The following is a 14,402-nucleotide window of genomic DNA, read 5'->3' on the forward strand; positions in this document are numbered from 1 at the left end:
CAGGATCACAATATCAGCTGTAATATTTTATTTTTTACCAGATATGACCTCGGACAAGAACTTCACAAAGGGAACTTCACAAAGATGTAGCTGTATCATTGGGAAGTGATAAAAAGCCCACAATTACCCACGATTATAACCAAAAGAAAGGAGGAGTGGACTTTTTCTTTTTTTTTCAGTTTATATTAAAGGTCTACTGCTAAAAAACAATTTTTTTTGTCTTTTCTTGATGTAAATATCTATGGGTCGAAATTGACCCGTAACACCATAGATGTCATTTTAGTAATTAATCTTAAAATGAAAAAAATCAATAAAACAGATTTATTTAAGAGATGTGTCCTATACCCCTCAGTAATAGTCAGGTAACACAGAAACCTTTTATTTATTAATATGATTCTCTTGAGGTTAATTTTACAATTTTTTTTAATCGAAATCGAGGGGTATAGTGACAAAAAAAGACCCACAGGCCCACACCAAAAGTATTAAAACCAACATTTTCATGGATAAGGAAGCCTAACAAGATAACCAAGAGATGAGAAACAAATTGGATGATCACTTATTGTTTTTAGTGTATTTTATAACTGATTTAATTCACGGGTCAAAACCGACCCGTTAACATAAGAGATGATAACAGAAAGCTAACACAAGAGGAGGGTTAAAGTCATTGATATGGAATTTCCAATCTAGACATCAATGAGAAAGCTCATAAGTGAATTTATTAGCATTAGCATTATAGAAAGGTTGCATATGATTGCATTTGTAGGCAATATACCCTACCACGCTAGCTACCAAGTTAGCAAGCTTCGTATATCAAAAAGCACAACAGAAATGTTGATGTGTGGATGAGGTTGTAGCAGGTAAACAGATTGCTTAGTATTTCTAGTTTTTCTTAAATTCTTGGATGTTAAAATTTATAGTTTTCTGGTTGAACTGGCAGTGGTGGGTGGAAAAGATTCATGTATATTTGCTAAAAATTATGTGATTAAAGGTTGTTAATGTGTCTTAAATCACTGGTGCTTTTTTCCATTAATTATTATTATAGAGAAAAGAAAAGGCTTTCATTGCAACAGTTTTAATGTCATTCTTATTCTCTTCTAACTGCAGTTCGGACTTAAACTCCTAAAGATTTCAGCGCATGCATTCTCTGATAAGATAATTCGGGTGCTAACACCAGGTCTTCTGGGCAGGTTTCATGCAGACAGATGTTGACCATAATGACACTCGCACAAGTATGGTCAACCTAATTTCCTATTCCCCTATTGAGCACTGGCTCAAATGATGAGTCGAATCAACCATTGCCTATTTAAACAAGGACCCTAATTGTTCCCTGCAGGCTAATGGCTCATCACACATCAGACTCCTGAGCTCTGCTACCTCCCAGGTTAAGTCTGGGTCCACTGAGTCTGCAGGGCACAGTAATGAATACATATCATCACCAAGGTAATGGGAAGCCCTGTGTTCAACATGGTTCTCCAGCATCCCCTACTGGAAGTTGGTGTTTAGTGCTTCACATCCTGGTTTCAGGGGATTTGAACACTTTTCACAGGTTGTAAAATGACATGCTGTGACCATGGCGGCCTTTTGCACTGCAGTCTCAGTTTCAGCTTTGTGCCTTGTTTTGTGAGCAGAAAGGTTTCCGTACATGTGCAAAACAGGAGCATTTCAGTTTAAGATTTTGCTAACCCTGCTGATACTGGCAACTCCAGGAATTTTCAATAGATAACACATTTCAAATAAGGTCTCATAAATTCATTTTGGCATTATAGTTTATTTTTTGTTGTGAAAAGTTGTAACATTTGGTCCAAATAGGTACAAATTTTAACCTAATGTAAGAGGTTAACAAATTAGCATTTAAAACGTTATAACTCCTGCTCTTTTGAATCTCCATTAATAAAAAATATTTTTTAAAACCGCACAGGTCACACCCCAAAGTGTCCCTTGTAAAGGAGTAAAAATGCTTTTTTTGGATGGCTTACCTGAGCTAGTCTTATTTTTGACACCCTGCATTACTTGTTGTTTTTTATTTATTATTTCCTGTTACCCCTTCACTAATATAATTATTACTATTCCAGTAACAGATTAGCAAGCTTCTGTGTGGTTGGTACTTGCTTACACAGCCGTTAGCACAGATTGCTGCATAAATAAAAAGGAAAATCAGGCCATGCTGCATATTATGTAATAAATGTGTCCATCAAATACCTCATTATAGTTTGACTCATTCTTGTGAAATCATTCAGTGCTATCCACCATGCTGACGCCTCATATCTTCAAAAGGCACATGTGACGAGCAGCCTGATTGTCCCATCTGCTGCGTGTGCATGAAGGAAATATGCAAAAAGAGAGCCCGAATGTATATAGCTGTGTGTGTATGTGCAAGTGCGTGTGCACATACACAAAACGTGCTGTACCTGTGTGTATGTGATTTAACACCAGGGAAGGCCTTTTTGCATCGTGTCAAAGCTGTTTGCTTGCACCGCCTGTCACTGTGCTGTCTCTGGCAGTCATACACAAACATCTCTGAGCTCAGTGACTCATCCTACTGCCAAGAAATGGAAAAGATCGTATTTTCAATATCTTTTTTTTAAGTTGGCTCTGAAAGTGAGTCCCTATAGGCTCCTATTTTAAGATACTTTAGCATAGAAAAAACACATTTACCACCACAAATGTATCTTTGTGACAAGCTGTTAGTTTAAAAGTGCCTAAAGACACTATTTTAAATGGGTTCTTTGCGTTCTTTGCTCAAGACCACTTTAAAAAATACAACAAAGTCTGGTTCCTTTGAAGCAAATTACAAACTGAGGGTGGCTCGAGACTTTCACACAGTACTGCATGTGTATCTATGCCTGTGAGAGGGAGAGCACAAAAAATAATCACCCGATTGTGTTATGCTTCACACACTCCTGACTTCAAAGGGACTTTAAAATCAATTAGCCTTGTCATAACCACCTCCGCCTCCCATCTATCGCTCTCTGTCCCCCACCCTAGAACCCACACCCCAAACCACTCTGAATATATGCACAGACCTTAACCTGAATATTGTGATAAAGTACAAACACAGCCAGATGCAGGCTCAGCAGTGGTAGAGCCGCTTCTCTTTGAAGTCTGATTAAAGTGACTATTGTGCTGCATAATGAGACTTGCGCTGACCTTTGTGGAATAATTTGGCTTTATTAATTCAAAAACAAAAATTATCTGAGACTTTGTAGTGTGTGTAGGGGGTGTGCATACATTGTGTGTCTGGGATTTGAATAACACAGTAAATGCATATTGCCATGGGAACCATCTGACAGTTTACCTAGGGCAGCTTCTCTGTCCTTACAAAAGGTAATATGATACGGTGGGACTGCACTCCATCTGTGCAACCATTTCAAACTGTCCCATTTACTTGACATATTCAGAATATGTGATGTGCGACACATCATAGTTCATAATTTGAAAAAGCTCCTTATTCCTGGTCAACAAATATTGGTGATTACTCTCTTTCAAAGCTGGAGTAGTCAAAATGTTCCTGCTAAAAACAGATAAATGTGTGCACACAGACCCACAGAGCATTAAAATATCACATCTTCATGTCCCCTTAGTGACTTTTAGCTCAGTGTTTTTGCAAAGAGCTGTGCATACATAATGATGAAGCATGCTAAAATGACTAATTGCTGCTGTTAAAAAATATTTTTTCTTGTATTCCGTCTTAATCTCAATCATATGAGCTTTAGTGGCAAATACAAGTTAGAAAAATGTGCACACGTCCACATCAAAAAAAAGTGAAGTGGGCCAAAAAGCATGAAAGTAAAAAACTAAGCATCTCACTACAGTTTTACCTTTTTATTGCATACTGCATGAACTGCCACAGTTCATGCAGAAAGCCCAGCTTAGCAGAGAATGTTGATGACTACTCAGGTTTTTACCCTTTATCTCCAGCTGGGGTTCTAGGTTTGATCAAGCCAGCTAAAGCAAAGAAGGCCTAAGAACCTAAGAAGTACAAAGAACTACTTCTCTGTGACTGCTGCTACGCAGCACAAACTCAGGCAGTAGCAGTCCACATCATCAGATGAGCCATATGCATTTCTGCGTTCTGATTAAAGAACAGAGTCTTTAACACCTACAGATTACCAATCTACCACAATGCCAGTCACTTAAGGGTTGGTGGCATTCCCATCATTAAGCTTTTTTCTTTTTTTTTGTAATAATACACCATTGCTGTATACATCTGATTCTGATTTTTCAAAGGGACACTCCAAAAAAATTTGGACTGACTGAATTTTAAAGGTGAATCAATGCAACCAAATTTTATGTGTATATGTGGTTATGTTGTGTATTGCTTTAGCTCACCAGTTGCCCAAGAGATCATACATAAGATTAAGTGTAGTAGCCTGGGTTCAATTCCAACCTGAGTCTCTTTGTTGTGTGGCTTCCCTTGAATTTCTTCTTCTTCATTATTCTCATCAGATTAAGGCAAAAAATAAAAAATGTTGGTGTATTAACAGCATATATCAGTAATTAGTTTTTTGAGTGTGTGTAGGATGAAAAATAACTTTCAAAATTAACTGTGCAAACCAGCAAAAGTGAAGATCAGAAAAACAATCAACCACCTTAAGAACAGAAAGATGCCAGAGACAGATGAGAACCCAGCCAAAGCACAGAAAAGAACCAACATCTTCTGAGCATGTCTCTGTATGTGAACACAATACAACTCCAGCATGGATACTGACTTACACAACACCTCGTGGAAAAAGCAGTTGTTGCTAATATTGCTATTGTTTTTCCATTGAATAATACAATGCCAAAATCCCAATTCCAGTTTACGGAGCCGTGGCTCAGGCAACAGACTGGGTTATCTACCAATCAGAAGGTCTGTGATTCACTTCCCTGCTCCTCCAGCACTATCAGAGGTTAGCAGACGTTCTGGAAAAGATTTGTTGAGAGCACTGGTCTTAAAGGGTGATGAGGCTCCACCTAGAGGTGGAAACCGAGACCTAATAGAAAAACAGCCACTCACCCAGACCATGACACAATCCTTCATACCCTCTCCATGACACGCTGGATAGTCGGAACACATTCAGCCTCAAACTTTCCCTGTGACACTTGGACTATTTTCATTATTTTTACTTTCACATATCTTGTTTATATTGTATACAGTATAACTTTAGATTACATATTTAACATGTTGCATCTTAAACAGAATACCTTATTTTTATTTTTCTATCTTTCATATTTATAATTTAATTCAGTGTATGTAGCAAAGAAAATTCTGATGCTGATCTGAATCAAAAGCATTGTAGGGCACGCAGAACTTTGTAAATTTTATGTAGATTTTTTTCAAAGTAAGTAAGTGTCTTTTGTTGAAGAAAATAAATAAATAAAGAGGAACGACCTCCGTGATCGGGTTATAGCCGCATTGAACTTTCTGAGCAGTGCCAGAGAGAAGGTGTTGTTGGACTTGGACAGAGGAGAATAAAGAAAGGAGGGCAGAACGCCAAGCAGGATTAGTGAACTGAAATTATTATTCACATTTGCAAATAAATTACAAAATAAATAATTACATTTTACTTCTTTTTACCACCTAGTCAAACTAGTCCCCAGAGAATATTAATAATGTTACTGACTCATTCTGGTAGGTACTGCAGAGAATCAAAACACGCAGACATCTGTGCAGTTTCTTTCCATAGGCCTTCACTGTGATGAACATTTAGATCATTTACATTCTGCTAACATATCCAATATACCTGCTACTAAACTAAGGCATGCTGGATATCCAGAAGAGTACGGTCCTAGGAACAGCAAAGATACTGCACAGAACCCTCAGCTTGAAGGATAGACTGCCTGCAGGGGCGAGAGGGGACTTTTTATATCTAAGCAGCAGAACTCTGAGAAAGAAGAGGAACAAGAATTATCGTGGAAGGACAGGTCACTGCACAGCTTTTAACGGCAGATAGAAGATGTGGCTGTTGAATAAATTAAATGGTCATTAAAATGTGTTTAGAATGTATATGAAAATATAGCCCAATTCCTTTTATGTATATTCATACTTGCCCAATAACGCTGATACTGATGTGTGCAGAATATCTCTGTTGTTGCTGTACTTTATAAAAAATAAAAATAAAAAAAAACTAAGCAGTATTCAGGTCGCTTTAAGCAATGCTTAAGATGGCTCACTAGATGGAGCAACACGCTCAGACCTGAAACTGCACATATTCAAAAAGTAGTTCAGTTCAGTTATTTCAGTCAATTATCAGGGAGAAATTAAACTGAAGGAAATCACAGTGCTGACACAGTCATACGAGTTTTGAACACAAAAAGTATGTCTTAATGTGTGAGCCAAGGTTATTATAGTTAACTTAAACTAAATAAAAACATTTAGTTTTTATTTTTATTTTAGTTCAATCAAAATTAAAGAACTTCACTTTTGAAATAAATAAAACCTATATAAAAAGGTTTGGTTTACTAATTGATCCACAGTCAATACAGAACATAATAAAGTAACCTCTATCATCTTCTTGATGTCACTTTGAGACACAGTGAGTCTCTCTGCTACCATAGTTACTCTACCTGTACACGGACTGTCCAGCACATAACAGCAGGGTACAAGATTCTAACATGCACGGCATACATGGAAGACCATATACAAGTGGATGGCACACTGTATAAAATACAGGAACATCTATGTTGAGTATGGGATATACATGGACAAAATGGGATATACCCCACAGGGTGGCTGACAATGACCAGGCTAAGATCCTCCAGACTTACTGATACAAAATAAATAAATATTTTACTCAAAGACATTTTTGGTAAAAAATGTAGGCCCTACTGTAGACCCATCACCCACAGGAGGCATAGTAGGAGTCTGTTGCAATGTATGGCGGGTAGCAGCCAAAAGCAGTGACTCTGCCAGACAGATCTCCAGCTACCCAGAATGGTACTTGGGATATGGAATGTCACCTCTCTGAATGGGAAGGAGCCTGAGCTAGTATGTGAGGTTGAGCGAAACTGACTATCAAGCTCGACTCAGTGCACGACTTGGGCTCTGGAACCAGTCCCCCGGAGAGGGGCTGGACTCTGTTCCAGTCTGAAGTTGGCCATGCTGAGAGGTGGTGGGCTGGATATCCTTGTATCCCCTTGGCCTGACGCCTATATTTTGGAGTTTTCGCCATTCGACAATAGGGTCATTTCCCTGTGCCTTCAGGCCAGGGAACAGGTCCTGACTGCCGTTTATACTTATGCCATATTTTTTTAAGTGATTTCATGGACTTTGCTACAGTGAAAGAATTAGGAAAATAATTTGTGTCATCTTTTCATTTGATTTTATGTGATGTGTTATGTATTAAGTGTTCATCCTTCTTAGAGTATTTGTACAACCTTTCCACAGTATTGCAGCTTTAGACTTTAAAGCCCGAAAATGTGACACGTAGTGCTAAAATGCATCTTAAAGCACGTGTTTTGGATGCCTACACCACAGCTCTGTCTTGTCCTAGGTCTGAAGCAGTTTTTCTAAACAGTTTAAAATATTTCTGAAAACTGTTTATTCAAACTGATATCAAGGCATTTGGAAAGATGTACTGTATGTCTCTTTACAGGTGATATAAAGAGAATACCCTCTTTTTAGGGTGTCTTTGAATTCAACCTATGTAGGTTAATTATTCTCATTTCCACGTGATATCCTTTTGTTCCTAACACATTACCAGGTCCATATCAGTATAGATATCCTTCTCTTTTTTTTTTTAGCAGTGTATAAAACACTGAAACCAAAATGGTGTGTGGGAACAGAGAGGCATGGCTGAATAAGAGACAGTGTATGCTTTATTCACACTGACTAAATAACTCAAATGATTAATATATGAAAATCCAAAAGAACTTTATTTTAGACTTTCATGCAAGGAAGGCAAACCTTAAGTGGTTCTGATAAAAATATTTGTGTAACCCTAGGTCATGCTTGGTGTTAAAACAAATCTTTTACTGTCAGATTTGTATAGATGCAAAGTGAGACAAATGTTTGTGTGGGTTCTCATCCAGGTGATGGCAGCATTGAGAGAGATCTTGACGAAGGAAACTGGACTTATGAGAAGACTTATCCCATCCAAGAGGCTTCTTCGGTTCTAAAAACAAAAGGTGGAGAGTCCCGGGAATTTAAACCCTAGTGGGATTGTCCCATTTGGAGGTGGTTGCCTTCCTTCTTGCAACCAATCTGCAGCGGCACAACACGCCAAATTACAAAAATTAAACCTGGAAAAGAGTAAGATGTGGGCGGATCGATGCATCGATACTAGCATGATGGAATGGATGCTTTAGCTTCGTATTTTGAGGCATGTCTGTGCAAACGGCCGTGGCGTCGTCATCGCCCCCAAAGTGCCGCGGCATCTTGTGGCATCACCTTAAAAATGTCAGATCTACACATGATGGCATCACCCCAAAACATGGGCCGTGGGAAAGGCTCGACCCGAAACGCCGCGCAGTCGAGGCACCATCTGCTGACGTCATTTGTCCGCGACGAGGAATCTACGATGGCCGAATCAGAGTATGTGTTTGATTTTATAATCGTATCTAAGTTCATCCGTTCGGTTTCCTATGTGTAGATGTGCTGATTGTGCTTTTTCCTTTAAGTACGAATCTTAAAGATTCGATTAAGGTATCTATTTAGAAGGATGATGGGTGAAAAAGGCGTATTTTGAGGAGCTTACTTTCACATGGAGCTAAGTGTATACCGTCGGTGACCCGAAGGTAGCTCCGAACTGAATAAGTATACCCACGGCCTCCCGACCTGGCGTCACCCCTAAAATTTCTGGGTCATGCTGTTTGAATTTGTGTCAGACAATTCTGTTCTCCCGGCCGTCCTAATACAAGGACGCAAGAAAAGCCTTGGGACCTCAGGCTAACTAGGTTCTCATAAACACTATGTGTTTTTGGAGAATCCGTCTTAACAGACCTATTATACCTGTCATACCCCAGTAACAAGTAATCTACCGTGGTAACACTGAAAAACCAAGTTTTAGGTGATTCCTAACAAGTTTTAGGGTTACACCTGAAGCTACTCAAAGCCTCCAGTTCTCCACAGCACAATCCTGTGACTGAGCCACGTTTATTTAGTTTGTCCAAAGCTTCCTTCTCTTACTTTTTGTTCTCTTCAGGACAAAAAAGGCAATCAAGTTGGTTCCAGAGTATCTTCTGAAAAAGAGGAAGGCATACCAGGCAATCAAAGCCACGCAAGCCAAACTCGCACTGCTCGAGAAGAGAAGGGTAAGCACTGATGCCCATATTACATATATACAATACAATATATCCAAACGTCATGACTGTGCTTTGTAGTTAAAAGTTGTATGGAATTTATGTACTGTTGTGCATTCATGTGTGTATTTCTGTAATGCTGTAGGTGACTAAAGGGAAAATCAAGTTCAAGCGTTTGGAAGATTTCTTAAAGGAAAGCCGCACACAGCATCGGGATGACACCCGCATTCAAAGGGTCAAACAGAGACCAGCTGAACCACTGCCTCCAGCCAAGAACAAGCTTGCCTTCGCCGTCCGCATTAGACAGTAAGTACTGGAAAGCAGACACAGGCTTCCAGAACCGGCCGACAGTTTGTTTAACCCGACTGGTTCTCTCCTGTTAGGACTAAAGGTGTCAGTCCTAAAGTGATGAAAGTGATCCAGATGATGAGGCTGAGGAAGATCTTCAGTGGGACCTTTGTCAAAATTAACAAGACCTCCATCGCCATGATGAAGATGGTGGAGCCTTATGTGGCGTGGGGGTGAGTGCGTGAGACAGTGTGCTTTAGAGGGTAATGCTGGCTTGAATTTGTGTTCAGTCCTCTACATACTGGGCTGTGTGTCAGACAGATTTCCCAACCTGAAGTCGGTTCGTGAGCTCATTCTGAAGAGAGGTCAGACCAGGATAGGCAGAAGGAGAGTTCCCCTCACAGATAACACCTTCATCGAGGAGCACATGGGTGAGTCACTCACACTAGAGCGCTGAGCCTCCCTCCCCACTCACCTGCAGTCGCAAAGCACTTCATTTTAGCTGTGCACTCTATCTCTCTCTTTCCATCCCTTCCTCTTTCTCCCTCTCTCTCACGTTTTCTGTTTTATCTCTCTGTCTCTTCCTCCTCCCACTCCCTCTGTCATACTCCATCTTTCTTTGAAGTGTTATGTAAAATAAAATACATGGTTCTATTTTTACTTCCTAAATTATTTTTAAGATTGTTTTTTGTAGCCAAAATTAAAACCGCCATGTGGCGGTTTTAATTTTCATGAATAAGACGCTCCCAGGACTCATCGAGTGACGCCACTGACCAGCCAGTGGGTTGTATGCAGTCTGACAGCATCACATTTTAGTACCTGCTCAGATCGCTTGGAACCCTGGGCAAGCAGGTGGCAAACCGTGCCGAGTTGATCCAATTAGGTACTAACAGAAAGGGGGCTATGATGTCCTCTAGAGGGCAGATGAACATAGTTGTGCGTATCAAGGTTTTGCAGACTCATGATCAATAACAATGTAATGTTAGCTTTCCTGCTATCACATGTGATAATTAGAAAGGTCCATGACCATCTGGTTACCACCAGGTGAGTATATCCCAACCAGTTTTGAGTGGTTGATGGCAGTTGCTGGGGAGATGATGGCTAAAGCCCCAGTCACACATGCCTACATATGGTCAGTGACTCCCTGGAAACCATCTGTGTCTATATAATAAATGGGTACTTCAGGTCCAGTTAGGGAAAATCTCCTTATGATCTTGTGATTGCTTTGGTTGGCAGCATATTGCTCTGATCGCAGTTTGAATAGAAGTGATGGACTTGTCTACAAACAGCATCTAGCTGTAGTGAAACAGCTCCGGAAATGGAGAAGGTCCTTAGAAACATGTTTACTGTAACACTGAGACACAGCTTTTACTTTGAGGTGAACCATCTCTATTTCTGGTTTGCATTCCACTTTTTCAAATTTTACTACCGCCCTGCTTGGAATTGGGAAGAAATTAGTACAAGGTTCTTGGTGCCGCACCATGTTTGTAACTGGTTTCACCCAGCAACAGTGGCTGTCTGTAGTACTGTCATGCAAGGACATGAGTTGTTTGTTTTTGCAATTAAAAAAGTGTGTAGCCACAGCCTTTTATCACGATACACATAATTGCCAACTCGTTTCGTTCCTGCCCATCTCAATGGAAAGTTGCTTATTTTTTTATTAGTTACCCTTTCTTGAAGCCGGGCCCATTTTGCCCACTGCTCATTGTTTTTATTCACAGATATTGTTTTTATTGTGCTAACAATAAAGTACACAACCTTTTTCTGATTTTGACTCTAATGATCATCAGAATTTGCAAAATATAGATATTATGGATGAAAGATTATAACTAGCGGCTACGTCTCTCTTTTAGGTACAGCTTTAATGGGCTTTCTTTGCTCCTTCTCGGCACACAGGTAAACACGGAATCATCTGCTTGGAGGACCTGATTCACGAGATCTACTCTGTTGGGAAGAACTTTCGAGCTGCCAATAACTTCCTATTGCCGTTCAGGCTGTCAGTGGCTCGTCACTCCATCAAAGACAAAGCTGGGCTCCTGAAGGACCTGGGAAACCCAGGGTACCGCGGCACAGATATCAATGTAATCATCAGACAGCTGAACTGAGGGGGAGCACGTGCAGGATGGACACTGGGCTGGACATCAGTTTCAGAGACACTGTACCTGTTGAGGAGCAGTTGTCACTTCTTTGGCAGAGAAGGTCTTATTACTCGTTCTGTGGAGGTTCTTGCCTTATCATGTATGAATTATGTTAAAATATTAAAGTTAACACATACATTAAGATTCCTCAGGTTTTCTGAGGAACAGTCAATACTTGCTACTTACGCAAGGTTATTAATGAAATGATCTAGGAGGGCTATTCTCTATGCTGAAGCCAGCAGCCCACCTGCTATAAACTCTTATGGGGTCTGTAACCTCCAGTGTCAATAGGTTTAATGTGTGCAGCATACTCACAAAACTGATTGCTGTTATTGAAGAGGGTGATGGATGGTATTGATTTATGTTATAATACTTTTTGTTTTACAATTAAAAAACAAAACTAAATGACTGTTCTTGTGATGTTTGTTGAGGTGTTTAACGCACACGGTATGGTGAACATTAAACAGAAGCTTGCACCACACAAGGGAAAAGAAAAACAAGTTTTTGTGTGACGAAACTGAAAAGGTGTCTGAGGAGGAACATTTTTTTGCAGTGTTTTCTAACAAGTGGCGAACAATTTAGAGGCTCAACCACCCCAGTTAGTCCAGATATGTCATCTGGACTAACTGCTTTTCTACTTTTCAGTGTCTTCATAAACCTATACCGTCGTATACCTTCACCTTTTAAAGCCAGCATACTGTAAACCATCATTAGCTACATATTGCAATTTCTCCAGATATAGTAGTTTTCATTTTTCTAGACAGCTTGACCATCATTTGTGCAAACTCATGGTCTGAGGTGAATTTTTATATTTTTGGGGGTTTATATAAATGCATTCAGGTCAAATCTGAGCAATTTGAACTAAAAAACACAAGCTTAACACAAGGAAAATTTACAACAAAGGAAAAACCAATTATTCCTTTGTTGTAACAGTGTTTCAATTCGGTTTTATTTATACAGCGCCAAATCACAACAACAGTCGCCTCAAGGCACCATAAGTATCTGTTTAGATACAATATTTCTAGGAAAAGTACAATATGTTAGTACAATAACCTCATTTTTATCTGAATTTAGAAGCAGAAAGTTAGAGTTCATCCAGGTCTTTATGTCTTTAAGACATCCCTGCAGTTTAACTAACTGGTGTGTGTTGTCTGGATTCATACATAGATAAAGTTGGGTGTCATCTGCAAAGCAGTGAAAATGTCTGCTATACCTTCTGATGATACTGCCTAAGGGAACCATGTATAATGTAAACAGAGGAATGGGGTCTAAAAGACACGTTGATGGTTTGGAGGAAGTAATTACTGAAGTTAACTCAGAAAAGAGAAAAAGAGTAAATGAATATCAATGGTACTGAAAGTAGCTGTACATAATGTTACATCTGTGAGATAATTATGAGTATTTTTTCTCTAATGGTTCAAATTTTATTTGTGAAGAAGTTTATGAAATCATTACTAGTTAACTTTAAAGGAATGGGTAGCTCAACAGTGTTCTGACTTTTTGTGAGCCTGGCTACAGTGCTGAGGAGAAACCTGGGTGATGATGAATAGTAAGATCTTCTAGCTTTATGGAGGGTTTTTTTTTATAAAGCAGCAAACTATTTCTCCAGGCTAAATGATAATCTTCTAAATTTGTGAAACGCCATTTCCTCTCCAGCTTACGAGTTATCTGCTTTAGGTATGCATTTGAGAGTTATACTAGGGAGTCAAGTAGTTCTGATTTGAGGCTGTCTTTTTCACAGGAGCTACAGTATCCAGTCATACATAGAGAAGAGGTAGGTAAAATTATTAAGGACATAATCGACTTTTCTTGTAGTAGTTCTTGGTAGAACTCTCCCAGGTAGCTGCTGTGCTATGTGTTGGTACAAGACATGATGATAACAGTGGGTGAAATGTATTCTTAAAGTTAGTTACAGCACTATTAGAAAGTGGCAGAAATGTTCCTGGCAATAAATCTCATACTGTTTAAAGTTGTTTATTTCTCCTTAAATGCTGCCACACATGTAAGAAAAATTATATTTGTGGGTTGCACCTGTGACAAAGTTGCCCAATCTTCTCTGCCAATGAAAAACAGCTTCATCTGCTACTGATTGTGTAGGTCACACTGACATTAGCAGCACACTCAAGCTGATCTCACATGTGTTCAGTAGGATTGAGGTCAGCATTGTCATGTTGCCCGACACCAGAGCAACAGCAGTTTGTAGAATGTACTGGCTCACTCCTAATAACCCTGCAACTTTGTTTTGCAGAACACCAGCTTTAAGTTTTCCAATGGCACAGTCCCTATCTAGGTCAGTCAGATGTGGTATTCTTGGAGCAGACACTGACCCTGTAGCAGGGTCCATGTTCACAGGTGTTGCCAACTCGGCTAACCTGATTGTCATCACCTGGGCTACCCGAAACTCAGAACAAGAGTCAATATCAGAATAAGCTGTTTGGCATTGGCAGAAAAGACTTGGCTACTTTTGCATGGGAGCAACCTACAAATGTGTTTTCCTTACATGTGGGGCACAATTTAAGAGGAAATAAACAGGCTAAAACATAATGAACCAAACACAAATTTCCTTGCTTTTACATTTTCTGCTAAGATTATCTTTTCGTGCCTGTGTTTGAAGCCAAGGGATTAAAGCAGTCATTTGATGTTATGTACCCTGACTTTCTACAGTATCATCCCTCCTCTGTAGTGCCACCGTTAATTCAGTGAGGCGCATGAGTCACCAGCCGGAAGAGGGGACAGAGATGTGTGCAGCTGCGTATT

The 14,402-nt window shown here is 39.6% G+C and overlaps 1 protein-coding gene across 1 annotated transcript; it reads left to right on the plus strand.

Annotated features, from left to right (window-relative positions):
• Nucleotides 1-8,307: 8,307 nt before the first annotated feature.
• Nucleotides 8,308-12,050, plus strand: rpl7l1 (ribosomal protein L7-like 1). Its single transcript, XM_006796211.3, has 6 exons — nucleotides 8,308-8,512; nucleotides 9,123-9,231; nucleotides 9,365-9,525; nucleotides 9,603-9,740; nucleotides 9,829-9,938; nucleotides 11,404-12,050. Exons 1-6 carry the CDS (start codon nucleotides 8,376-8,378, stop codon nucleotides 11,610-11,612), a joined length of 864 nt encoding a protein of 287 aa, XP_006796274.2. The 5' UTR covers nucleotides 8,308-8,375; the 3' UTR covers nucleotides 11,613-12,050.
• The last annotated feature ends 2,352 nt before the right edge of the window (nucleotides 12,051-14,402 follow it).

This window comes from Neolamprologus brichardi, chromosome 15 (genome assembly GCF_056152115.1).
Source record: "Neolamprologus brichardi isolate AB-2024 chromosome 15, ASM5615211v1, whole genome shotgun sequence".
In the NCBI taxonomy this organism is placed as follows: Eukaryota; Metazoa; Chordata; class Actinopteri; order Cichliformes; family Cichlidae; genus Neolamprologus; species Neolamprologus brichardi.